Raw genomic sequence first — 25,700 nt, forward strand, 5'->3', positions numbered from 1 at the left:
ATGGTGTTTACGAGGGTATTGCCATTGGTGGTGACCGATACCCCGGTACCACTTTCATCGACCATCTTCTGCGATACCAGGCCGATCCCGAGTGCAAGATCCTTGTCTTGCTTGGCGAGGTCGGTGGTGTCGAGGAGTACAAGGTCATCGAGGCCGTCAAGCAGGGCGTCATCACCAAGCCTATTGTCGCCTGGGCCATTGGTACCTGCGCCAGCATGTTCAAGACTGAGGTCCAGTTCGGTCACGCTGGTTCTTTCGCCAACTCTCAGCTTGAGACTGCCAAGATGAAGAACGAGCAGATGAAGGAGGCTGGTTTCCACGTCCCTGCCACCTTTGAGGATCTCCCATCCACCCTCAAGAAGGTCTACGATGACCTCGTCTCCCAAGGCACCATCGTTCCCCAGCCCGAGCCCGTTGTTCCCAAGATTCCTCTCGATTACTCTTGGGCCCAGGAGCTTGGTCTCATCCGAAAGCCCGCTGCCTTCATCTCCACCATTTCCGATGACCGTGGTCAAGAGCTTCTCTACGCCGGCATGCCCATCTCCGACGTTTTCAAGGAGGATATCGGCATTGGTGGTGTCATGTCTCTGCTGTGGTTCCGCCGCCGTCTCCCCCCCTATGCTTCCAAGTTCCTTGAGATGGTTCTCATGCTCACTGCTGACCACGGTCCTGCCGTTTCCGGTGCCATGAACACTATCATTACCACGCGTGCGGGCAAGGATCTAATTTCTTCCCTCGTGGCAGGTCTTTTAACAATCGGCAGCCGATTTGGTGGTGCTCTTGACGGTGCTGCTGAGGAGTTCACCCGTGCCTTCGACAAGGGTCTCAGCCCCCGCGATTTCGTCGATAGCATGCGCAAGGCCAACAAGCTCATTCCTGGTATTGGTCACCGTATCAAGTCCCGAAACAACCCCGATCTCCGTGTCGAGCTTGTTAAGGAGTACGTCCTCAACAACTTCCCCAGCCACAAGCTTCTCGACTACGCCCTTGCTGTTGAGACTGTCACCACTTCCAAGAAGGACAACCTCATTCTCAACGTTGACGGTTGCATTGCTGTTTGCTTCGTTGATCTTGTCCGCAACTGCGGTGCTTTCTCTGCCGAGGAGGCTGAGGACTACCTCAAGATGGGTGTTCTCAACGGTCTCTTCGTCCTCGGCCGAAGCATTGGTCTTATTGCCCATTTCCTTGACCAGAAGCGTCTGCGAACTGGACTTTACCGTCATCCCTGGGATGACATCACTTACCTCCTCCCCAACCTTCGGGAGGCTGGTGCCCCTGGTGCTGAGGGCCGCGTTGAGGTTTCTCTGTAAGAAATGGAGAATGATAATGCAATCGGAAAGGGAAGAAATAAGGCGTCGAGCATTTGATGATTTTGTGCCGGCCTGGGCGTGTCGTGAAAAAACGACGGTCCATATGAGAATTCCAATACAATGTAACTAGTGCTGGAGGCCACAAGATGGCACTCCATATTACTCGCTTGATCCTATAGACATGAATGTTGATGTTTGATATGAGACTCTGATCGGCTTATATGTACTTTACCTTGTGATGCTTGTTATGTTATGTATAATTTGACTTGGTGAGGTGTGGCATTAAAGCCAGCAATTTTGTATATTTATATATTAGGAGTAAAGTACTACGTTGATTTTTCGATATGCATTTTCTCATTGTCTTTTCAGTTGTCGCTAAGGAAACACTTGGGATCCGTTTTAGTTGGTTAGATATTGGTTGGAGGGAGGCTCGGGAACCATCCTGGTTATCTCAGCGAACAACAATCAATTATTAGCACAACTATCAAGCTGCTGTTAATAAAAATTAGAAATAACCGACACTACTCAGTTCTCAATCGGATTATAACATTCTCGCACTGTCCTAGGAGTTCTATCATGAGTTAAACTTCAAGACAAGGTTGTCACATGACATGATCAGTCCTGGAAGGGTTTAGCGTCTCTGTGGATTTTGACGCCGACCCTGAGCTCATGCTTCGTTGATAGACGACGACGGACGAGACGTGCAAGGCGGACTGCTGTATCTCCCCGGGAAATCATTCTGCGAGCGCAATTGCAAGGCTTTGATGGTAAGCTGTCTTCAAACACCCTTTATCAATGGCTCGTTCTCACACACAACCTTAGACCTAGCGCTCCGATTCCTCCTCCGACCAATCAACCACTACCGCAAACCGAACTCCAGACGACAATGTCTTTCTTCCGCATCACTCTCCACCGCTCAGCAATTGGCCTTCCCGAGCGCACACGAGGTGTCCTCGCTGCGCTGGGTCTGCGCCGTCGAATGCAAACCGTCTTCCACCCCGTGCACCCGCAGTTCGCCGGTATGATTCTCAAGGTCAAGGAGCTTGTTCGCGTGCAAGAGGTGGACCGCGTGCTGAGCAAGAGAGAAGTCAAGGCTGCGCGGACACCAGATGCTGGATTCTACGTCGAGAAGGCTGTGCCAAGAATGTGAGGGGGAATAGAAATCGATACCAAGAAAAAGAGAAACGGGAATGTGTACTATACTGTAATGACCTTTGTACAAAACATGGGGCCAGTTGGAAGAAATGATAGAATCACGATCAAGACAACATTAAAGAAAGACTACTAAAACAAAGTGCTTGGTTTACTTGTTTAATGGGACCTGAATGAATAATACAAATTCTGGTAAACTTAGACCCCGAAACACCAAAAGAATACAATACTAGTTGAAATACATACGGCAAAGGCCTTAATTATCCTGCAACCGCATGTGAGACATTGCGTTATCCCAACTATGATACTTTCTACCTCAAAAAAGGGCACAAGAATAAAATATTTCGTTTGCCTTGGAGTGTCATGCTGCAAATCATAGCTGCACGGGGTTGATAAGACTGGTTTGTAAGGACCAAGAAGATCAAGGAGAACATAGATCAAGGATCGGTTGGCTGAATTTAGAAGCTGCGAGCCTTGTCGATGTAGTCCTGGGCTGGAGTTTCATACTCGTTCGCGAAATAGGTTTCGCAGTTACGTCCCAGCCAGACATTGAACTTGCCAATCTCTTCACGGAGGCGTGATACGGACTGCTGGTCCATATTGGTTTGCGCCAGCAACTCAGGGAGAGATACTATCAAGGTCAAGTCAGTCAAGAACCGTTAGAGGAAATCAGGGGTGCTCATACCTATCAGTCGAGCAAGGTGCTCAGCGCCGTAGACGTCACAGACGTTGGTGTACTCGGGGTCAGACTCGGTGTTTTCCCACAATTTCTTCATTTCCATATACTGGTGACGTTCAAAGCTGGTCATGGTTAGGATTGACTCGGATTCGCCAAGAATCAGACTTACCGGTAGAGTAGGATCCTGCTAAGAGCCTTCTCGAAGTACTCGCGAAGACCTGCTACGACCTCTTCCAAGATATCCATGCTGGATGATCCCTCCTCTCGGTGAGGGCGCTCATGGGCAAGGTAGTCTTCAAAAATCTTGGCGACTGGCTTGGAGTGAGGCAGAGGGACCAGCTGGTTGTTCTTAGTAATGTTCTCCCAATCATCGACCAGCATAGCTTGGATGTGATCGGGAACCGGTAGGTTGATCATGGGCTTGTTATGGAAAGAATCCTCCTGTAAAGTAGTTAGCATCTGATGGCCATGGCCAGTGGGAAACAACAGCTATTGCAAACGGGAAGGAAATGAAAGGTGCTCAGGGGAAGCATCTACCATCTCAAGTTGGTCAGGCTGGTCAAATGAGTGCCGCTTGGGCTTAGTGGCATGCTTGGAAGGCTTTGAGGGTTTGCGACGAGGCTGCTTAGGCTCGGCTTTAACGGGCAGGGGTGCAGTGTATCGGTCATCCTGAATGAGCTTTCCAGAATCGGTCACATAGCGGTGGTTCTCGGAAGGGTGTGCCGTGAGGAGGTCCTTGGGCTCTTTAATGCTTCCGAGTCTGAGCTTCCGAGACGACTTGCCGGGATCGACAGACTCGCTATGCTGGGCTTCCTCGGTACCGCCCCTGACGTTTGAGATGGGAAAGCTTTGCGAGGCAGAGGATGTGCCAGGGGGAAGCATTACGTCGCGGTGCTGTTTGGAGACAAGATGTAGATATCGGTAGGAAAGGGGAGAGTGTCGACGAGGAAGAAATGTAAAGTTGCGAGGTTGACGGAAAGGGCACAGTAAATATCAACTGCGGGGGGTTGTAGTGTAGGATACAGAAATATGGCTGGCGAGGTGGCAGCTTTCGATGTTGGAAGAAGGGTAACAGTGACAGGTAATAATGTAAATACAGGGGAAGAGTGCCAGAGCTGCAGAGCAGGTAGGTAGGTTGTAGGTTGTAGGTCAGTGCTGGATGCTGAATCACAAACAACCGTCCCTGGAGGTTTGGAAATTGCCCGCTCTATCTGAGCATATAAAAAGCAAAAGACCGTGGTAAAGCATTTTGATCGCTTCGACTATAAGGAGAAATTGGGGGATAGTGTAGTAAAGCGCAGATGGTCTGGTCCTGAAGAGCCTCAACGCAACCAACCAACTCGGCTTTCACTTCTCCTACGTGTTACAGCCCAGAACTTTCTGGGAACAACACTCTTATAAAAGGAAAAGTGCGGTCGAGCAAAGGAAACATGGCAATGAGATATGGCAGAACAAAGATGAAAAGAGTGTCTTACCTGTTCAAGCTCCCAATCTTTTCCTCGCCTACCTCCCCTGCCTCCCTGAACAGTGGCCGAGCCTGATCGTTCCTCGCTAACTCTGGCCGACTCAGCACCACTCCGGAGACCTTTCTTGGGCGGCTTTGTGCTCCTTTGGATGTTATGCTTCAGTTGCGCATGAAGCTGTGCTGCCAGCTCCTTGTGTTCGTCGTCAAAAGGCCGGATGCGGTCAACCAAGACCCAATCGTCCCAAGTGTTCTTCCACCCCTTGTAGTGGACTTTATACTTGTACCCATCACTGGGTTTCTCACCTTGCTGGACGTCCATGATCTTGGCCTCATAGAGCATATCCATATGGAAACATAGCACTTTTTCATCCTTGCTGAAAGGCGGAGGCGCTGGTTGTTGACGCGCAGGAGCCATGATGATGATGGTTGTGGTTGTGATGTGATTGTTGAGTGTTGAAAGAGAAGAGAAGAGTCGAAGTTAACAGAAAGGGATGTCAACTAAGCACGGATGCCTTTTTTTTATTAAATCTGTATGCGGGTATGCTTTGCCCTGCTGAGTTTAAAAGAACAACTCTGATGAGTGCTGACAACGGTCCAACTCTGAGGTTAATGAACAAGATGAGATGAGAATGAGTCCAATAGGTTGATACATGGAGCACAGTCTAGTTTTGCATCAACAATTACGGCAAGGTTCATACGGATACGGGTAGGAAGGTAGTAGGTAGGTACACAATTAGGCACTTTTAGTGTAGGCAGGTCGCGTTAATGAGGGAACAGGGGGGTAGTGTGCTACTTTCTTTTCACTGCACGCGAAGGGACGCGACAGATGGACGGGATAGGATAGGACACAGGCCAACAAGACCGCCCCTTCTTTTCTTTTGGTGCTACTAGTTGGAGTACGGATATAGGACCCGACATTTTGGGTGTGATAAGATAAGAAGCAGGCCAAAGTATTAACCTAGAAATCATACATGCCTCATCCAATAGAAACATCAGGGTTGTGGAGAAGTACAAGTGCCCGGGCTGCAGCAATGGAGCTCAGAATTAGTGGGAGTTGACCCCTCCAGGGCTCTCTAACTTTCCATTTCCAATGGAAACAACTGCATCACTGGGGAAAAGCCCTGCTCTGCTAGGTGTTGATCCCCGCTGGGCCGATCTCGCAAAGCCTTTAGGAACTGACGTGAGTCAATTGGACGCCGCTTCTCATCAAAAAGTTTCTTGAGCTTGCATGCAGAGCAGTGAACAACTTATTCACCTTCAAAACACCAATTTGTTTCCAAATACCCTCCTTTTGTCCAGCCTGACTCTGCAACCTTAACATATAGCCATTGCTTCAGGCAGCTCTTCACAATGGCCAACATTCCTGATCCCACTGCTGATTTGGACTGGACCTACGATGGCAGTATCATTGAACACTTTGCCCGAAATGCGGAAGCACACCCCGAGAGAACTTGTGTGGTAGAAACCAAGACTTCAGAAGCCCCAGAGAGGCGATTCACATACAAGCAGATCTATGAAGCTTCTAATATCTTGGCCCATCATTTGACCGAGGCCGGAGTTACCAATGGCGATGTCGTCATGATCTGGGCTCATCGCTCTGTCGATTTGGTCGTGGCTATCATGGGCACTCTTGTGAGTCCATCTCCCAATGCCAATTCCACAGTTTGAAAACTCACTAACACAAAACAAAAAGTCCTCTGGTGCTACATTTTCAGTTCTTGACCCTCTTTATCCCCCTAGCAGACAACAAATCTATCTTGAAGTTGCTCAACCTTGTGCTTTGGTCAACATTGCAAAGGCGTCCGATGAAGCTGGACCGCTTGCTCCCCTCGTCAGAAGATATATCGACGAGGAGCTAAACCTCAAGACCGAAGTTCCCTCACTAAGAATCGGAGACGATGGTATCTTGGCAGGAGGTGAGATCAATGGAGCCGATCTTTTTGCTCAAGTTCGACCCAAGGCTGCATCTCGCCCCGATGTTACTGTTGGCCCTGACAGCAACCCCACGTAAGTTTAATCGATTTTCCCCTCAACTATCTCATTTGCTAACAAACAATTCACAGTCTCAGGTTTGTATCTCTTTTTTGAATTTACAGTCATATTAATTAACCTCCTTTACAGTTTCACCAGTGGCTCGGAAGGAAAGCCCAAGGGTGTCTTGGGACGCCATTACAGTCTCTGCAGATACTTCCCTTGGATGTCCGAGAGATTCAACTTGACATCCGAAAGCAAGTTCACACTTCTTTCTGGAATCGCCCACGACCCTGTCCAGCGAGACATCTTCACACCTCTCTTCCTTGGTGCCCAACTCCTGGTACCCTCCAAGGAGGATATTCAACATGAAAAGCTCGCCGAATGGATGCGTGAGCACAAGCCCACCGTCACTCACCTGACACCAGCTATGGGTCAAATTCTGGTAGGAGGTGCAACGGCCGAGTTCCCATCGCTCGACAGGGCATTCTTTGTTGGTGATGTCCTCACCACCAGAGATTGTCGACAGCTTCGAAAACTCGCCGAGAATGCCAACATTGTCAACATGTATGGAACAACCGAGACACAAAGAGCTGTCAGCTACTTCGAGATCCCCAGCCGCTCCAAGGACCCCAACGCTCTGGACGTTCTCGGAAACACCGTGCCAGCCGGTAAGGGAATGCAGAATGTGCAACTCCTTGTCATCGACCGCCAAGACCGCAACAAGATTTGTGGAGTTGGTGAGGTTGGTGAGATCTACGTCCGTGCCGCTGGTCTCGCCGAGGGATACAGAGATAACGCAGCACTGAACGCGGAAAAGTTCATTACTTCTTGGTTTGTTGAACCTAACAAGTGGGTTGAGGCCTACGCGAACTTGAATAAGGACGACCCCCGACTCAAGGGATATGTTCCCCGTGACCGTCTTTACCGCACAGGTGATTTGGGGCGTTACCTTGAGTCTGGCGATGTTGAAGCTACCGGTCGAGCCGATGACCAGGTCAAGATTCGAGGTTTCAGAATCGAGCTTAACGAAATTGACAGCAACCTCAGCCAGAACCCATTGATCAGAGACTGCAAGGTATGTCCACAGTAATACTCATCCACCAAAAGGCAATGTACTCATTCCTAATAGACTCTTGTGCGAAGAGACAAGAACGAGGAGCCAACTCTCGTCAGCTACATCGTTCCTGAGTTGAACGAGTGGCCCAAGTTCCTCAAGACCCAGGGGCTTGAAGACGTCGAGGATGAGGGAACCGATATCGGACCTACCAAGGTTTACTTCAAGCGTTTCCGACGTATGCAAACAGAGGTCCGCGACCATTTGAAGGGTCGATTGCCTGCCTATGCGGTCCCTACTACTTATGTAAGTCCCAAGCACAAATCCGTTCAGTATAGTCTAGTCATTAACACATCACCAGATCACATTGGAGAAGCTTCCTCTGAACCCCAACGGAAAGGTTGACAAGCCCAACCTGCCCTTCCCTGATATTGCAGAGCAGACCGAAGATGCCACTGAGGAGGATCTGAAGCGTTGGGAAGGCCTTACCCCCACAGAGCAAACAATTGCCACAAACTGGTCTGAACTCATTCCCGGTCTCAACGCAAAGACCATTGCTCCCCAGAACGACTTCTTTGATCTTGGTGGCCACAGTCTGCTTGCTCAGCAGATGCTTCTGAGTGTGCGAAAGACAATCGGCGCAAATGTCTCTATCAACACCCTTTACGAGCACCCCAGTCTTTCCGGCTTCAGTGCTCAGATCGACAGGCAACTCAAGGGCGGAGTTGGCGAGTCAGAGGAGGATAAGAATCCCGAGTACGCTCGATCCCTCGACGAACTACTCAAGGGACTCCCTTCCAAGTATCAGTCGGCCGACCCATCTACTATCCGTGCCAAGGCTAAGCCTGTTGTGTTCCTTACCGGTGCCACTGGCTTCTTGGGTGCCTATCTGATCAAGGATATCCTCTCACGTACCAGTCGTCAAATTCAGCTGATTGCCCATGTTCGAAGTGTCAAGGACCCCAAGGGTGCATTCACTCGTCTTCGTCGATCACTTGAGGGTTACGGTATGTGGCGAGATGAGTGGGAGTCCCGCCTGAGCTGCGTTGTTGGCGACCTTGGTCAGCCAAACCTTGGAATCGAGTCATCCGTGTGGAACAACCTGGCTCAGACTGTTGACGTGATCATTCACAACGGTGCTGCCGTCCATTGGGTCAAGCGATATGCCGATATGAAGACCGCCAACGTCAACTCTACTATCGACGCTATGAAGCTTTGTAACGAAGGAAGGCCTAAGACCTTTACCTTTGTGAGTTCGACCAGTGTACTTGACACTGATCACTATGTCAACCTCTCGGACAAGCAGATCAGTACTGGTCAGGGCTCCATCCTTGAGGAGGACGATATGATGGGCAGCCGCACTGGTCTTGGAACGGGTTATGGCCAGACCAAGTGGGTTTCAGAGCAGCTTGTTCGTGAAGCCGGACGAAGGGGTCTTCGCGGTACCGTTGCACGACCAGGATACATTCTAGGTGATATTGAGACTGGTGTCTGCAACACTGACGATTTCTTGGTCCGAATGCTCAAGGGCTGTATTCAGCTTGGCGTTCGGCCTCACATCGTCAACACAGTCAACGCTGTACCCGTGAACCACGTCGCCAACGTTGTCGTGGCTTGTGCGCTTAACCCCCTGCCTAACGGTGTTCACGTTGCTCACATCACTGGTCACCCTCGTCTGAGAATGAACGAATACTTGTCCAGTCTTGAGTACTATGGTTACAAGGCCCCCGAGGTCGATTACACTCAGTGGAAGGACGAGTTGGAGAACTACGTCACAGCCGGTGGACAAGCCAAGGATCAGGAGCAGCATGCTCTGATGCCACTGTACCACTTCTGTGTCAACGATCTCCCTGCCAACACCAGAGCCCCTGAGCTTGACGACTCGAACACCGTCAAGATGCTCAAGGAAGACGCCGAGCACTGGACCGGCATCGACGAGAGCTCAGGATACGGTATCTCACGAACCGATATCGGACGATTCCTGCATTTCTTGGCCGAGACTCAGTTCGTCTCTTGGCCTACAGGAAGAGGCAGGCCACTTCCCGAGGTTAACCTGACAGCAGCACAGCTCGAGGCTGTTGGTGCTGTAGGTGGCCGTGGTGGTAGCGGTGCTCCTGCTGCTACTGCTGCCGCTGCCAAGGTCTAAGCGATAGCTCAGGATACTAAAAGTTATTTGATTCAGCGGCTGCTTTGTTTCTCGACTCAGTTGGAAATTGTCTGAGTTGCATATGTAGAGATCAACACAATATACAGAATTGTGTGATGTAACAATACCAGAGTTCGTCTGTACTGTGATTGATACTGTCTATCTTAACAAGTCATGATCCTCAATGTACCTGATGTAAACAAAGCTCGTTACCCAGCGCCAGCCAGAAGGGTTCTTTGAGAGAGGGTCTTTGGAAGCTGAAATGGTGGGGCACTTAACGCGCTTCACTTTCCCGTCGCGTCGTGGATCAATATCCTCTACTCTGTATCACAGGCAACATTCATTAATCTAACAACAGAAAAATATTCTTGGCTCAGTAAACTTTACCACATTGGTTTCTCGCACGTCAAAATGGCACCCACAGAGGCTGAGCTCCTGGCTAATTACCTTATTCAATCTTCGACTCTGACCGCCATCACAACACTCGAGCAGTTCAAGGCTCTCTTCCCTCTCCCGCTACAATCGTCACCACAAGTCCGGTCTCTATTTCGAGACCTACAAGCACAACGCGCAGATGTTCTGGACCAAGTTGCTGAAAATATCGCCGATGAAGTAAAACGAAGTCTTGCAATGCGGCGGGAAGTTCTGCGAGCCAAACGTGAGGCAGAACGGGAGGATATAGATGCCGAAATTGAAATGGAGCGTGCGGTAGGTGCCTCTACTATAGACGGTATTGACCAAGACACATACTGACCATGGATTTATTCACAGCTATTCGGAGATGCATCAGGAGCAGCGAGTGCCAAGCATACCCTCAGTTCTGTTATTCCTGAGCTAGAAGGAGCAGCAGGCGCTCTAGAAGCTGAGATTGAAAAACTACAAGAGGAAGAGGCAGCCCTGCTCGAGTCTGTGCAACAAACTGTAGGGGCGCTAAGCGATCTACGATACGGTAAATTCTCCAATGGACAGATAAGCGACGAAGTCATCGACGGCCTAAAGCACGTGGAAGCAGCTTGCGAGAACAAATCATAAATTACAGGTCATTTCACGGACGATACAACGGGTTCGCACAAAAGTCATGATCATTCTTGTTTTTTTGATAAAACTTGACATTATTATGCGACAACTCAATACTTTTTGCAGGCATATACACGTTTGCTTGATACAGTTCAGTCATAAAAACCCATAAAGCCATTGCTAGCAGCAATTTATCGGGCGGGCTGAGCACCAGCCTGGGGAGCACCGTTGACACCTTGCATGCGACGGGACCTGTCCGATGTTAATTTCTATGGATCACCAGTGGAAAAGGAAAACTCACATCATGGCGCGGCTGCCAAAGGACACAACAAGCATGAAGAGCCAGTTGGGGACGAGGTTCATGGCCCACATCAAGTAACCGAAGGGAATGGCTAGGCCATGCTCGGCCAGCTTGCCGTTCACGGGGTGGAACCAGGCGCTGGTATGACGGTGGAACTCTTCCTTGCTACCAGAGGCCTGGAGGGCGACCAGAGTGTCGGAGGTGGTGGTGGTCAAGTTGAGTCTCTTGCTGTAGACCTCGACAGCTGCGGGCTCGGGAAGCATCTCGAAAACGTAGAGGCTGGGAGGGCCGGCAGACCAGGAATTGCAAAGAATAGGCTGGTTGTCGCAGTTCAAGTAAGCCATGTGGGGAGTCTTGTCGAGGAGCGCAAACTTGGCAGCGGTCTCGTTGAAGGCCTGCTCGACAGTTCCACATCGACCTTTTGTCATGGGTTAGCTTGGGGCCAATTCGGGAGATATGGGGTCGACTGCAAGTCGCATCACAAGTAGAGTGTTGCGATCATGTCGCGGGTCGTCAAACATACCATAGCAGGTCTTGTTTCCACCAGAGACGAGCAACCACCACTCCTCGGGAGTAGTGGCGTCAGCGGAAACAGGCTCGTAAAGAGTCTCCTTCCAGTTGTCCAGAGTCAAGACGCTGAGTCTCATGGAACCAGCCTTGGCCTCGGCGGCAGCAACGGGGTCATGGTAGGCTGGGTTAGGAATGTAAGAGGCGAACTGGCCGATGACATTCTGGAACTGAGCCTTGTACTGGTCGACGGGAGAGTCCTGCGCAGCAGCGAGGGCGGGCAGAGCCGCGAGAACAGTAGACGATGAGAAGCGCATTGTGGCGGGTGGTGAGAATTAATGGCGCAAGCTAACTAATCAATGTCGGTCGACTTTGAGTTGAGGGAGATGGACTGGAGAGGAACAGGGAAGAGAAGAAGACAACACAACACAGAAGATGGATGGACGGGATCCGGTGGAGATGAAATGGATAAAGTAAAGACCCTGGCGGAAAAGCTGGACCGGAGCTGGACCCTTGTATCGTTGGGGATATCGGGGCTTTTTCCTTACCTTGGCTGCTGCTACTGCTACTACTGCTACTACTACCTAATACTTGCCAGAGCTTACGGTCAACTAGGCCCTCATTTACTGTGCCTTGCTTGGCCCAAACCCCGAGGAGTAAAGTGAGCTTCCAGTGGCAGTAGTTGACGTGAGCCCGTTGATAGACAAGCCATAGACTGTAGGTTAGTATGTACTCAATAAAGCTCCAGCTTGGAAGGTATCACAATATGCTTTTAACTAATTTATTATTCCAATTATGGCATGGGATTCAACTGGTTACAGATTGTGTAACAACTTGGGTTCCAGGTTGTTGTTGTCAACTCAACGCAGGAACCTGAAGCGAATCATACATACATTACTGCAGCTCAGCTACCTTGCCTACCTGAAGATCCGCAATAACAATGATGACAGATGACAGCAAACAATAAACAACTCTGTAGCTCCAGACTCTCATGACAAGTGCTTGTAAACTAACCCAGATCGTATTAGACGATTTCCAATTAATCTGACCCCACACGGAAGGGTAAGCAGTGTGTCCCAACAAAGAGGACGCCCATGACAGTCGTGTAATTGGATGGTCACTAACAAGGTCGTTGTACAGTTGTACCGACATTTTACCGCGCCCTGGGACTGACTTCATTAACGCGTCTCTCGCTGTGGAGTTCGTTATTCACGAACCACAACCAGAGCTTGACTTAGAGTAAACTCAGGCTGTAGTCCTATTTGTTAGACACACAACTTTATATTTTGTATATCTTGTTCAAACTCTGTTCTTGTCTTGTCCTAATCTTCCTCGCCTGATCTACAGACCTACTGTACTCGATTCGACCACGACGCCGATTATCTTCACCTCATATACCATGAATCCGCAAATGGGCCAGCAAGGCCAAGGCCAACCGCAAGGCCAGCAAGCTGGTGCAGGACAAGCTCAGCAACGTCCACCCATGTATCATCCTAATCAGATTCGAACCTTGCCTACACTGAGCGAGGAAGAGAAATCTAAATATGAGAATGGATTGCAAGGACTGTGGAACAAGGCGAACGGATCACCCCAGAACAGCCCGGAGCATATTGCGGCGCGACAGAAAATCATAGAGTTCTCCAAAATGCTCATCAGCAAAATCAACCAAAGGCGCACTCAGATGGCAGGCCAGAATGCACAGAACCAGCAGGCGCGCCCTCAGCAAATGCAACAAAACGCCGCCGGACAGGCGACACCTCAGGCACAGAACCAGCAACAGGCAGCCGGCGCCACAGCTGGCAACCAGGTGGCCGGAGCTACCACCCAACAAACCAGAATTCCCGAGCATATTCTCCAACATATTGCAAAGATAAACTTCCGCGCACCCGCCCAAGTGGCAGAGAAATCCGGCGCCGACGCAAATAAATGGGTAGAGGAGATTAAACAGCGCTATACACGTGCGCTCATGACAATGGATAACAGCAAGCAAAAGGTTGCGCAGATTGATAAGCTCATCAATGACAGAGCTGCTGCTGGAACGCCCTTCAAGGAGGACGAGCTGAGGCAGCTGCAGATTCGAAAGGAGCAGCAACTCAAGGCCCATTCCGACGCACACAAGTGGGTTGACAGTGTTCGCAAGCAGCAAGGTAACCTGCAAGGCACCGGCCAGGCACAGGCGCAGGCACAAGCACAGGCGGCACAGAATGCAGCGAGAGCTTCTCAGCAAGGAACCCAGCAGCAACCTGTAGCTGCTGCAGGTCAACAAACTGCTGCGACACAACAACAACAACCACAAGCCCAACCGCAGCAGCAAAATCAACAGCAACAGCAAACCCAGCCGCAGCAGTCACAACCTCAAACACAAGCTCCACAAAATCAACCTCAAGCAGCTCAAGCCCAAAACAACCAGAACAACGCCCCTCCAGTTAATGCCGCCGTCGAGGTTGCCAAACAGCAGCTAGCCGCTGCGAGGGCCTCTCCGGCCAACGGAACACCAGTACCGGCACCAGGACAAGTGCGCCCAGCGCAAGGAACTCCTCAGCCTGGACAGCAGCAACAATTGCCACAAGCGCCGGTTCAGGTCAAACAAGAACCTGGCACTGGTCCTGTCAATCCCGCGATGCCTCAAGCAGCTGCGCATAACCAAGCTGGAACACCAACTCAGCAGAACGCTCCACGCATCCCTACACCGCAGCAAGCTGCCGCTGCTGCAGCTCCAACAACAGTTCCAGGACCTCAGCGAGCTCTCAGTCACTCTGCTGCTATAGAAATGGCTAACAAGACCATTAACACTCCTGGAAGCGCGCAGCTGCCTGGTCGCCCTGCCGCAGCCGGAACACCAACTCCAAGCAGCGCAGTGACTCAAGGCGTGACGGGGCCAAATATTCCCCAGCAGCCAACTCCACAGGGTCCTCCTCACGCACACCCCCCGCAGCCTCAACAAACGCCAATGCAAACCAAGATGCCCATCCCCAAGGTGCTACCTGAAAAGGCCACCGCCGTGCCTCAAGGTGTTGCGATTGGAGGCGGAGTAAACGCAGGTCGGCCCACGATGACTCAAGGAAGTGGAACGCTGGGCGGTGTTATGAACCAGCCCGCAATGGCTAGAATTCCAGCCTACAACCATGAGGCAGAAGGAGATCACGTTTTAAGCAAGAAGAAATTGGACGAGTTGGTCCGACAAGTGTGCGGAGGGCCAGCTGAGGGGCAGGATGGAAACCTGCTCACTCCTGAAGTAGAAGAGGTAAGCACACATGCACATTCTTCTTGGACCCGGACGAGATGGCTAACTTGATGACAGAATGTTTTGAATATGGCAGACTCGTTTGTCGACGCTGTTTTACATGCAGCCTGTCGAAACTCAAAGGAGCGCGGGTCCAAGGTGCTCGAGATTCGCGACATCCAACTTGTGCTGGAGCGAACTTACAACATTCGTGTCCCTGGCTACTCCTCTGACGAGCTCCGCACTGTCCGAAAGATTCAACCATCTACTGGGTGGATTGCGAAGATGAGTGCAGTCCAAGCTGCCAAGGTTATGCCGGGCAAGGGTGAATAAACAACGGGAGGGAGGGGCAGTACGAGACGCCCAGGCGAAACCAAAAAGCAACAAGACCTATTTTGTATTTCCAAAGACAGGCGTTGGGTGTATACCCGGAACAAATTGGCGTAATAGGGGTCTTCGGTCAGGTACGAAGGCTGATTTTCTCATTAGAGGGTACACCAGAATGCATCCCAGATTATTTGGCATCGGAGACAAATACTCTCTTGACTAGGAAAACGATAGTACAATATCTTTCTTTGACTTTGCATATTCTCATCTTGATACTCTATCGGTCTCGTAGCGTATAGTTCATTGTATGGTGTTGAGCTTTAGTGACATCTGGCTCAGTCTACGTCTTGATTAAATAATACCGCTGTACTTATGCCTTTCTTTGGCAGTTATACTGCATTATATGTTGTATGAATCAGATATCTATTTCATTCTGAGTTGATATATCATGGTCCGGTACATGCTAATCCCCGTGTTATTGGTGTTGCTATCGTACTATATGTAGTTGCATAACTTGCATAACTATCGCCATCTCGTTTATGCACAACGCCAACTGCAGGCAACATCGAGACGTCACTGTTTGAGCCCCACAAGCTACCAGCTTATTAAGGTAGCGCCCTATACTTTGGAGGTACCTGCTTGTGCGGCGATATCACCGCCTAGAGCAAGTATTTTTAGCCCCATTTCAGTCTCTTTCCGTCGTCGCCTCAGTTGCCCACTGGCCAGTTACCAAGCCCCGGTCTCCATTTGGTGAGCTAGCACCAGCAGCGAGCAGCAGCATCACCTTGAACCTCTCCCAATCTCATTACAAACTCACCACGACAATCACTGTCTTGACCTTGCCGACGGTCTTTCCCCTCGACACCCGTCTCGTGCCTGAACTCTTGGTATATCGTTTACCGTTCTCGCCAACTCCCTTTAAACTCAATTACGCAGACGCTGCGACAAGTCGAGGCGCGCGCACGACTCGATCTTCTACCACTATCGTCTTCCACAGCTCCTACTCCGATAGTTTCAGCCGTATTTCTTCGCATTCACACATCGAAACCCATCATGCCGCCCAGCAAGGCACCAAACAACAACGGCAAGAAGCCTGCCGGCAATAACGTTCAGAAAAGCAAGGACGTCGAGATGACAGACAGCACAAAGCCCAAGGGCAAGAAGCCTGATAAGGACGGTGACGAGGAGATGACTGTTGTTGTTCCTCCTTCCAAGTCGAGAAAGTCTGACAAGGCAACCGCCGATACCGAAGGCGACGTGTCAATGGAAGAGGAAGAGGAGGAGGTCAAGGTCGACCCTGTGGTACAGACTATCGCAGGTGAGTAGAGCTTGTGGGAGCTCAACAAGGTCGACTAGAGCAAGTACTGACATTATATTTCGACAGATATCAAGAGCAACTTTGCCCTGATAGACCGTGCCGTGGCCCACTTCGACGCCAGATTCTCCCTCCGCGCCCTGCGTTCTATCTCTATTATCCGCAAGCGTTTGACACCCGATATTATTGCCCAGGTCATCTCCGACGCTTTCCCTGCCACCGCCAACTCGAGTGCTATTGTCAAGCCACTGCTAGCTGCCATTGAGCGCGAGGATGTCACCCTTGGTCGACAGAGTGGTTCAGAGATGGACATCGACGATGCCAAGACATCTGGAAAGAACGTTTCCAAGAAGGAGGCTAAGGACCTCATTCCTGAGATCGATATCTTCCTCGGCATCCTCGTCCAGGTGTACCTTTTCGACTCAAAGCAGTTCCAGCGTGGAGCCGACTTCTCTAAGTACCTTTCGGACAGAGTGCAGTCTCTCAACCGCCGCACCCTGGACTCTTTGTCCGCTAAGGTCTACTTCTACTACTCAATCTTCTGCGAGCAGATCGCCCCTCTCCCTCCGTCTCCCCAGTCTCCTGTGGTCGCGATTCGACCAACTCTCCTCGCCGCTCTTCGAACCGCTGTGCTACGCAAGGATGTCGACACACAAGCCTCAGTCATTGTTCTGTTGCTGCGAAACTATCTCTCAACTTCGCACATTAACCAGGCTGATCTCCTGGTCTCTCACACCCAGTTCCCCGAGAACGCCGTCAACAACCAGGTAGCACGATTCCTTTACTACCTTGGTCGTATCCGTGCTGTCCAGCTGCGATACACTGAGGCCCATGAGCATCTCACTGCTGCCACCCGAAAGGCTCCATCTAGTAGCTGTGCCCTCGGCTTCGCCCAGACAGCAACCAAACTTCTTTACGTCGTGGAGCTGTTGATGGGTGACATTCCTGACCGAGCCATGTTCCGCCAGCCAACAATGGAGGCTGCTCTCCAGCCTTACTTCTTGCTGGTCAAGTCAGTCAGGGTTGGCAACCTCGAGGACTTTGAGACAGCGATTGCCGACCATGCCGATACCTTCCGACGAGATGGCACATACAGCCTTATCTTGCGTCTACGACAAAACGTTATCAAGACTGGTATCCGTATGATGTCTTTGTCTTACTCTCGTATCTCTCTTCGGGATATTTGTATCCGTCTCCAGCTTGGTAGTGAGGAGTCGGCAGAGTACATTGTCGCCAAAGCCATTCGCGATGGTGTGATCGAGGCTACTCTGGACCGCGAGAGGGGCTTCATGAAGAGCAAGGAGGTTGGTGATGTGTATGCTACTCGTGAGCCTGGTGAGGCTTTCCACGACCGAATTCGAGCTTGTCTAGCGCTCCACGATGAGAGTGTCAAGGTATGTATATGTATTTTCACCCAGACAGCAGCAAGCTAATCCCTTTCCTCTTTAGGCCATGCGATTCCCCATGAACCAACATCGTCTTGAGCTTAAGAACGCCCAGGAGGCCCGGGAGCGCGAGCGTGAGATGGCCAAGGAAATACAGGAGGGTGACCTGGACGAGGATGACCTCGGCGGAGAGTATGATGGCATCTAAGCTGGTGACGTCTGTATATCGTCTATCGTTGATAACGCATAGAGGTTCTCTTTGACGACAGCATCAGCCTGCCTTACTTGGCTGTAATATCTACTTATGACCCGCTTGGCGCTTAGAGTGATGGTGGGTGTCTGCTGGAACTCGATGATAGAAGGGAGGAGGTTTTGGGAGGTTTAGAGGTTAAATCATGACCCCCATGTATGTATTAAATGCTTGGTACAGAGAAGTTGAATTTGAGAGTATAAATTCGTTTTCTCTATGTTTAGTCCTGTCTTCTGTTTGACCTGCCTTTGCTTGCCATATTTAAACATGCAAACGATGAAGATACTGTTCTTCCCTTGACACAGCGTAGCACCATAAAAGACAATAGCATTGAAGCTGAGGGGCAGTTCATCAAGGGCACTTACGACTGGTCCCTGCACAAGGGCTTTGTGCTCTTCCTATCCGTGTTGGTTCTTTGTTCGAGACGCTGCATGTTGGACGCCGCGTTTTTGCTGTGCGCGATATATGAGCCGGCATAAGTTACCATATAACAACAAGTGGGGAGCTGGCGCAACGGTAGCGCGTCAGATTCCAGTGCTCTGCTAACTCAGCAGTTGTCCTCGGGGATTCCTGAAGGCTATCGGTTCAAATCCGGTGTTCCTCACACAACATCAAATCCGCATCTTTGCAGTTGTGGTATCTTTCTTTTTCCACCTCCAACTTCCTTTTTTCCCTCTCTTTTTTTTCGAGCAAGGATTCTCCTGCATCGTGTCCACTTGAGGCCAGTTTTCAACTGCTTCATACATCAAAACTTGGGGAGCTGGCGCAACGGTAGCGCGTCAGATTCCAGTGAGCTGTCCAACAGCTTCTTTGGGGATTCCTGAAGGTTATCGGTTCAAATCCGGTGTTCCTCATGTTGTTTATTTTTGTCCGCGGATGGCATTGAAGTTGCTGTGACATGTGTTGGTGATGTTTCTTGATTATTCTTTTTGTAGTTTACCTGATAAAGAGTAGCAATAGCATGTATGGAGCTTTGTCTATTCCATGATTGCAAAGTGTAGGTCGAGTGTAGCAGGAATATATATCGGAGACGAAAGGCGTTGCCAGCTCTCCTTACCCTGAAGCTTCAGTGGCAGATCCAAAATTCAAACCAGATAACAGGTTCGACGCCCCCAGCACCTCATGTCGACTTTATGTTCTATAGTTGAAGTATATAATATGTATATATAGTATTTGGGTGTTGAAACCGAGAGTTATCGTTGCAGTTGTTGTTGTTGTTGTATACGTGAGGATATTTAGCAACGTCAAAGCACTAGTCAACACTCTCTGGGTGGGGATAGCCTCAATATCTGAAGACCAAAGTACTAAAAGCATTACAAGGCAAAGCATATTTGTTGCCAGGCGGATTCGGATATACAATATTAGTCGACGATCTCGCGCCCTTGTATCGACAAGTGTGGGTCGTCCGGGTGGTTGCCTGCAGTAAGATGTTGCTGAGCCACGATCTTGATCCTAGATCACCACTTATATCTCACCGATGTCATGACCGACTCCTTTGGTACAGCCACAGTTTTGAATGAAACTATGGCATCTATATTCTGGTGGGCTTGTTTGTTTCCCTGCAAGCGTATCTGCCGAGAGGTAAACAGAAGCCGGTTGAATCTCAAGGCAGCGTGATCAAAGCTCGAGGTTGACTCACCAAGTGGAAACACGATTGACATCGATGTCGATTTACGCCCTGCACTTGACATGTCTCGGCATATTCCTGGGACCCCTAACGTAGAGTCAGTACCCACATGTAAGGCTGAATGAAATTGACTTTCAATATGCAAACCTGCATTTGGCTAGCCACTATATAAGTGACCATCACCACTGTCTGTGGTATAAGTCCAACTCACCATAAGCCAAACTCACCAATACACCAAATCAAGCTTGCCTTACCATATTACAAACTCGCAACCTCCGATATGTCGACTGCTACCGAGCTCCGGCCTATTGAGCCGCCCTCGTTCTCCATCTCGTCCCAACACGCAACGGCATCACCTCCATTGAAGAAACACAACGACACGGTCAACATGGATGAGGCAATCCATCTTGCCTTCCTCTGCCGCAAGAGTCTTGTTGATCTTGATCAGCACTTACCCGGCTTCAACCCTTCTCATCCCTTTACTGTAGATGAGATCATTGCCCTGCCATTGAACAAGCATCGTATTGACGATGCTCTCCACGACCTCCCTCGTCGCAGGTCCGCTCGTCACAACTTGGCCGTAGCTATTGCTCCGATGCTTTACCCTGTGCACGAAGGTTCGCTGACGGCCATTATCCGCTTTGATGCGGACCGCGTGCGCCTCCGTGCCTGGGCCGCCCTGCAGCGACGATATGACATGTTGATGGCCACTATTCGAAATGGCCACACTACCCAAGGCCTGTCCAGCGGTGCTGCCCCTGGAGTACAAGCGCCTGTCTGGGCTTCCCGTATCTTGTCTCAGGGCGCCTGGGATCCTGCCAAGCACCCGGTTTCACTTGACGGTGTGCCAGCTATTCCTATGCCAGTCGAGATCGCCCATGAGGCCGATCTTGCACCGTTCTTGCACCATCTTGAGAGCGGCGGCACTCATGAGCTACATGGCCACGAGAAGGGATTTGAACTCGACGGCGGACGAGGTGAGCCGTACTATGGTGTTCAAGGTGCTGAGTTCCGTAAAGGTGTCGTCTATGAAGATGGCCGTATGGACCTTTGCAAAATGGTTGTTGGCCCTGACCACATTGGCAAGCTGATGGACTCGCTTCGACCAAACGAGTTTGTCCGGCATTTCCTTCTGGGTAATAACATTATTGGCCCTGTCGGAGCTTATGAGATTGCCAACTTTATCAGTGATCTCCCTGACCGAATGGACACTTGGTATCTTGCCGGTAATTGTATTGACGGACCGAGCTTCAAGATTCTCGTCAATGCCATGGTGAAATCCGAGGCCATCACCAACATCTGGTTGAAACGCAACCCACTTGGCCCAGACGCCTCCGAGGACGTGTACCGCCTCATTACTGGCGTCAAGAATTTGCGAACATTTGACCTTGACCAAACTCAACTCGGCGACCGAGGAGTTGCCGACCTTTTCAACCGCTTGGCTGGCCATGAGATGCCTGGGGGTGCCAAGCTTCCCCTTAAACACATCTATCTCAACGGCAACGGAATCTCGACTGAAGGCGCTAAGGCTGTTGGCAAGTTCCTTCTTTCGCCGCACTGCGGCTTGACTTCCATCTACATGTCATCAAATCCATTTGGCGACGATGGCGCGGAGGCCCTTGCCCAAGCACTGCCCAAGGCACCATACCTGGCTCGATTGCTCTTACAGTCGATTGGAGTCAGCACCAAAGGTGCCATTGCGCTGTGCAAGGCGGCTACCGGCCATCCCACACTCGAGGTGTTTGATCTTGGCCAGGCGTACGCTACTCAGGATCTTGGACAGGCCTACAACTACATCGAGGATGGAGCTGTATCTGCTATTCAGAGTCTGATGCAGACCAAGAGTCCTCTGGCCTACATCAACTTTGGACACATGCCCATGACACCCCCGGCAGTCATGATTATATCTGAAGCAGTCCTCAAGAACCCAACTCTCGTCTGCTTTTCGGCCTATTCGGTTCTGCCAGACCCAAGCCTCAAACCGGCAACATTTAAGCCTACAGTCGACACTCGCTTCGCCAATCCGGCTGAGCCGACCAAACCACAGATCGAGTTGAACAAGGTCGTGCAGGAGCATCTTGCTGCCAATGTCAAGGCCCGATATGGTGAGAATACATCGTACAATCAGTTCATGGAGGAGGAGCGACGATGGCTCGTCAGCGACAAGACCGATGTGCGCAAAATTGACAGTGTGTATCGTAACCGCGATGCTGGCCTTGCTCGTCGTCGACTCTTGACTCTGATCAAGAACTGGGAGGAGGGCGATGAGACTCTGGACCGAGTTATGGGTGCTCATGCGCCGACTTGCTCCCTGCGCCGACACTGATTTAAGCGGTGCCGAGTGTGTTAGAGCGAGAGTTTGCTCAAGCTCAAACAGTTTGATTGAACAGGCCAAATGATAGATAGTTGTCAGTCCTTTCTGTTAATGCTATTTGAATTACCTAGTGTTAGTGGTAGCAACCCAAATTGAGAATGACATGTTATAAAACGAGATTGCCATTAACTTTATTATGCTATTTCCGAGTTGTTCAGCTCAGTGATTGAGTGCCTGTGGATATAGGCTGGAATAGAGATAAGAACTCAACACCAACTTTGTTTGTTTTTTACTGGTTGCGAGTGCTTCAAAAAACAAGACGAGAGCTGATGAAACAACAGGACAGACCCGCACGTGATAACGTCCTGTATTCAATGCACCTGCCGCATGCCATCCCCGCGTAGTGTTTATGCCAGCAGGTCATATCCAATATTCTAAACCATCTCATACTTGGATCTATCTTAGTAGCTGATTCCTTTGTTTCCTCTTCGACGATTTATATAACATTGAAACTTTAAACTAAATAATACGAGCCCATCCTATCGCAAATCAATCTTGTTCTCATATCTCAAAGTATAAATCAACTAAACTAAAACCGCGTCCTAATACGTCCTGGCGCAGCAAGAGAGCTTTCTATACCCATTCAACTCCTGCTCGACCACGATATTGAGTCAAGAGAAGAGGGTCGCACAGCGATGCCTCAAAAGCGCAAGCGAGCAGAACAAGACCCCGCTGATTCTGATTCCCAATCCGCTTATATTTCTACCTCCGCACTCAAACTCAAACCCAAACCGACCTCTTCCGATCCTCAAACTAAACCCACCGTCGCGCGTCGAGCGACGCGTCAAACCCCGGTTTTGCCGCCAGTATCGTCAGCACGCACTGAAACCGCTGTTCCGCCGCCTTCAATACCGACCTTGTTGTCTAGTTCACCCAACACAACCTCTCCAGACCAGAAGCGCAATCGTGCTCCGATAACCCGATCTCGGCCATCCAAGGCGCAATCCAGTACTGCCGCCCAAGACCAAGCGCAGTCGCAGTCGCAAATATCACCTCCTGTACTGCGATGGGCTCCGCTTGAACAACCAGGCCCAGCAAAGAGGCCCCCTTCAGCGACAATGACAGCCGTTCCACCTCCACGACCTACTGCTGCTGGTCGTCCGCTTTCAGATTTAGTAGCGCCTGAGATCACTTATCACGTCCCTCATTCGCATACCAACTCATTGCAGCGACCTTCAGCTCTTGTCCGACCTCATGGCCCAACAGCGCAACCACCGCGTATGCTCGAACGACCACCGCCACCTACAGTCACACCAGTCCACCCTCCGAAGCCACCTCCCGCCCCGTCTGTACGCCCGCCTCTACGAACCGACCGCAACATAGACAAAGTTGTTCTGGGAAACATGTGCTTCAGCACATGGTACCCTAGCTGTTACGGAAAGGAAGTTCTGGGCGAATCATCAGGACATCCAGCCAAGTCAGGCAGCAAAGAAGCAGGCGCCAAGGGCCAGACCACTGGAGGTACATCGCCACCCGCAGTCGATCGTCTCTACGTCTGCCCCAGCTGCTTTAAATACTCCAAAGAATTAGTCGCATGGTGCCATCACGTTCATGTATGCGAGCGGAAGGCTCAAATACCGGGACGCAAGGTCTACATTCACCCACAAGGACGTAGGAAGATTCTTGTACCGTATGATAATAAAGCTTCCGGGCCCAAGCGACGGAAGGGAGAAGGCAACATTCGATATGTAGAAGAGTTGGTACAAGACGAGGGAGAATGGAGCATTTGGGAGGTGGACGGAGAGAAAGACGGGGTAAGTTCACATGCTGTGACTGACCGAGCCACAATGCTAACATATCCTCCCAGCTCTTTTGCCAGAACCTATCACTCTTTGCAAAGCTGTTTCTCGACAACAAGTCTGTATTCTTTGACGTTACGGGCTTCAACTACTTCTTGCTTGTCTACACACCTCCGACCCGACCCTCGCTTATATCGACAGAACCTGAGCTCCCACTTCCTCGCATCGTTGGGTTTTTCTCCAAAGAAAAGATGTCGTGGGATAGCAACAACCTAGCTTGCATTCTAATCTTTCCTCCATGGCAGCGCAAGGGTCTCGGGGCCCTGCTCATGGGAGCCTCGTACGAGATTTCCAGAAGAGAAGAGATCCTGGGCGGACCGGAAAAGCCGATCTCGGATCTTGGCAGAAAAGGCTACAAGCGTTACTGGGCTGGCGAAATCGCAAGATGGCTGCTGAGTATCGAACTGGACACCAAGAACCCCGAAAACGAAGTCCTCGTGGACCTCAATGACTGCTGCAAAGCGACATGGATTCTCCCCGAAGATTGTCTGCCGGTGTTGCGGGATATGGGTGTTGTTGAAGAGGCAGGCATGGGTCCTAGTAAGCCCGAGGAGAAGCTTGTTAACGATACGGAAGCAGAGGAAAGCAAACACGAGGGGACGAGGACCTCGCCTGCTGCTGATGGAGTTAATAAAGATGTGGTCACAGTGGTAAAGACGGTGCCGCGAGTGCGGATAGACAAGCAAGCAGTTCGTCGATATGTGGCAGAGAACCGGATCAGCCTGGAGCGCGTATGTGACCCTGCCGGATTTGAGGAGGGCTACGCGATCAAGGCGCCCGTCGTTTCAGAAGATGAGGTGGAGGATGAAGAGTGACGGCGGTGCCAGGAGCGGCGATGAACGGTGCAAGCATAGACAGTTTAGACGCTTCGGCGACAGTGATACCCCCTTGTTTAAGTCAAAAGACTTTATTCTCCTAATTATGATGATGTTGCTTCAACTCTCTGATGTGATACCCCTGCACAACTTTATGATGCAATTGAGCCCTGGCACGTCCTAGCGAGAGTAAATGTCATGATGGGCTTTTGGGTGGTGGTGGCATGTCTATCCTTCACCCAGGTCAAACCGAGAGATCTCCGTTGAGTCTTTGGGGCATATCAGTTGGGGCGGTGCCGGTATGGACAGCACATATGTTAAGACGTGACTCGTTGTAAGTATTGGTATAGTTTATAAGAACCAATGACTCTATATATGTAGAACAACCTGATGTGGCTGTTTCATCGATTCTTGTGATATACATCTTTCAGCACTGCTGTACGTATATCCTTGAGCTTTCCAAAAGAGGCAAAGAGCTTGGACCAGGATGTCGACTTTTACACAGGGTCATCCCGATTTTGCCCTTGTGCAAAGACATTGACTCTGGCACGCCCCCCCCTTTGGACCGAAAATTTTTCGCCGATTTCACTCTGTCCTGTCGTACAGTCAAGTTTGTGTAGCTACAAGGCAATCTCATCAATCTCGGCAGGATTTGTAGGCCCTGGTCGCCCCAGACTACGCTTTGTTATAGTCTTGCAGGTAGTTATGGAGATTTAAGATGAGATTCAAAATATGGGGAGGGTTCCTGAATCTGGTTTCAAGATCAAGTTTTAGACCAGCTGAAGATATCTGCCCGCTATTCTGCACTGTGCTTTGCTGCACCTCTACCTAAGGCAAGGCTGAAACTTTATCGCAAGGCTGTGCACAGTGTCATCTCACGCTTTGATGTATTGTCCATATCCTTTTCGTCATTGTCGAGGGGCTTCAATTGCTTGTCTGTTTTGACTTTCTTGCAACAAGGAAGGCTGAAAATCAAGACC

The 25,700-nt window shown here is 50.4% G+C and overlaps 10 protein-coding genes and 2 non-coding genes across 12 annotated transcripts in view; 10 read left to right on the forward strand and 2 right to left on the reverse strand.

Annotated features, from left to right (window-relative positions):
• Positions 1-1,517, forward strand: part of FGSG_12857 (ATP-citrate synthase subunit 1) — a gene marked incomplete at its 5' end in the record, with an annotated part of 2,283 nt that extends 766 nt beyond the window's left edge. Inside the window, one exon of the mRNA XM_011326356.1 lies at positions 81-1,517. Within this exon, the coding sequence (XP_011324658.1) occupies positions 81-1,310 (1,230 nt within the window). The 3' untranslated portion in view covers positions 1,311-1,517. The remainder of the gene's footprint in view (positions 1-80) is intronic.
• A 679-nt stretch (positions 1,518-2,196) lies between these two features.
• Positions 2,197-2,460, forward strand: FGSG_12858 (uncharacterized protein; the record flags this gene model as incomplete). The annotated part of the gene is made up of 1 exon (XM_011326357.1): positions 2,197-2,460. One exon carries the CDS (start codon positions 2,197-2,199, stop codon positions 2,458-2,460), a length of 264 nt encoding a protein of 87 aa, XP_011324659.1.
• Positions 2,461-2,920: 460 nt separating this feature from the next.
• FGSG_14036 (uncharacterized protein) lies at positions 2,921-5,021 on the reverse strand (the record flags this gene model as incomplete). The annotated part of the gene is made up of 5 exons (XM_011326358.1): positions 2,921-3,093; positions 3,148-3,263; positions 3,311-3,582; positions 3,679-4,035; positions 4,617-5,021. 5 exons carry the CDS (start codon positions 5,019-5,021, stop codon positions 2,921-2,923), a joined length of 1,323 nt encoding a protein of 440 aa, XP_011324660.1.
• A 935-nt stretch (positions 5,022-5,956) lies between these two features.
• FGSG_06041 (uncharacterized protein) lies at positions 5,957-9,780 on the forward strand (the record flags this gene model as incomplete). The annotated part of the gene is made up of 5 exons (XM_011326359.1): positions 5,957-6,238; positions 6,300-6,613; positions 6,728-7,655; positions 7,710-7,940; positions 7,996-9,780. The coding sequence occupies 5 exons, from the start codon at positions 5,957-5,959 to the stop codon at positions 9,778-9,780; spliced, it is 3,540 nt and encodes a 1,179-aa protein (XP_011324661.1).
• Positions 9,781-10,191: 411 nt separating this feature from the next.
• FGSG_06042 (uncharacterized protein) lies at positions 10,192-10,812 on the forward strand (the record flags this gene model as incomplete). Its single annotated transcript, XM_011326360.1, has 2 exons — positions 10,192-10,488; positions 10,552-10,812. The coding sequence occupies 2 exons, from the start codon at positions 10,192-10,194 to the stop codon at positions 10,810-10,812; spliced, it is 558 nt and encodes a 185-aa protein (XP_011324662.1).
• On the reverse strand, positions 10,622-12,089 carry FGSG_06043 (uncharacterized protein). Its single transcript, XM_011326361.1, has 3 exons — positions 11,622-12,089; positions 11,099-11,516; positions 10,622-11,049 (listed from the first exon to the last, which is right to left on the reverse strand). The coding sequence occupies exons 1-3, from the start codon at positions 11,920-11,922 to the stop codon at positions 10,989-10,991; spliced, it is 780 nt and encodes a 259-aa protein (XP_011324663.1). The 5' UTR covers positions 11,923-12,089; the 3' UTR covers positions 10,622-10,988.
• Positions 12,090-13,004: 915 nt separating this feature from the next.
• Positions 13,005-15,161, forward strand: FGSG_06044 (uncharacterized protein; the record flags this gene model as incomplete). The annotated part of the gene is made up of 2 exons (XM_011326362.1): positions 13,005-14,849; positions 14,973-15,161. 2 exons carry the CDS (start codon positions 13,005-13,007, stop codon positions 15,159-15,161), a joined length of 2,034 nt encoding a protein of 677 aa, XP_011324664.1.
• Positions 15,162-16,208: 1,047 nt separating this feature from the next.
• On the forward strand, positions 16,209-18,279 carry FGSG_06045 (uncharacterized protein; the record flags this gene model as incomplete). The annotated part of the gene is made up of 3 exons (XM_011326363.1): positions 16,209-16,473; positions 16,540-17,864; positions 17,920-18,279. 3 exons carry the CDS (start codon positions 16,209-16,211, stop codon positions 18,061-18,063), a joined length of 1,734 nt encoding a protein of 577 aa, XP_011324665.1. The 3' UTR covers positions 18,064-18,279.
• Positions 18,280-18,604: 325 nt separating this feature from the next.
• FGSG_20648 lies at positions 18,605-18,709 on the forward strand. Its single transcript has one exon. It is a non-coding gene; the product is annotated as a tRNA-Trp (tRNA).
• A 150-nt stretch (positions 18,710-18,859) lies between these two features.
• On the forward strand, positions 18,860-18,959 carry FGSG_20649. Its single transcript has one exon. It is a non-coding gene; the product is annotated as a tRNA-Trp (tRNA).
• Positions 18,960-20,012: 1,053 nt separating this feature from the next.
• Positions 20,013-22,058, forward strand: FGSG_06046 (uncharacterized protein; the record flags this gene model as incomplete). The annotated part of the gene is made up of 1 exon (XM_011326364.1): positions 20,013-22,058. One exon carries the CDS (start codon positions 20,013-20,015, stop codon positions 22,056-22,058), a length of 2,046 nt encoding a protein of 681 aa, XP_011324666.1.
• Positions 22,059-22,741: 683 nt separating this feature from the next.
• FGSG_06047 (uncharacterized protein) lies at positions 22,742-24,720 on the forward strand (the record flags this gene model as incomplete). The annotated part of the gene is made up of 2 exons (XM_011326365.1): positions 22,742-23,860; positions 23,914-24,720. 2 exons carry the CDS (start codon positions 22,742-22,744, stop codon positions 24,718-24,720), a joined length of 1,926 nt encoding a protein of 641 aa, XP_011324667.1.
• Positions 24,721-25,700: the final 980 nt, after the last annotated feature.

The sequence above is a fragment of the Fusarium graminearum genome, chromosome 3, assembly GCF_000240135.3.
Source record: "Fusarium graminearum PH-1 chromosome 3, whole genome shotgun sequence".
Taxonomy (NCBI): Eukaryota; Fungi; Ascomycota; class Sordariomycetes; order Hypocreales; family Nectriaceae; genus Fusarium; species Fusarium graminearum.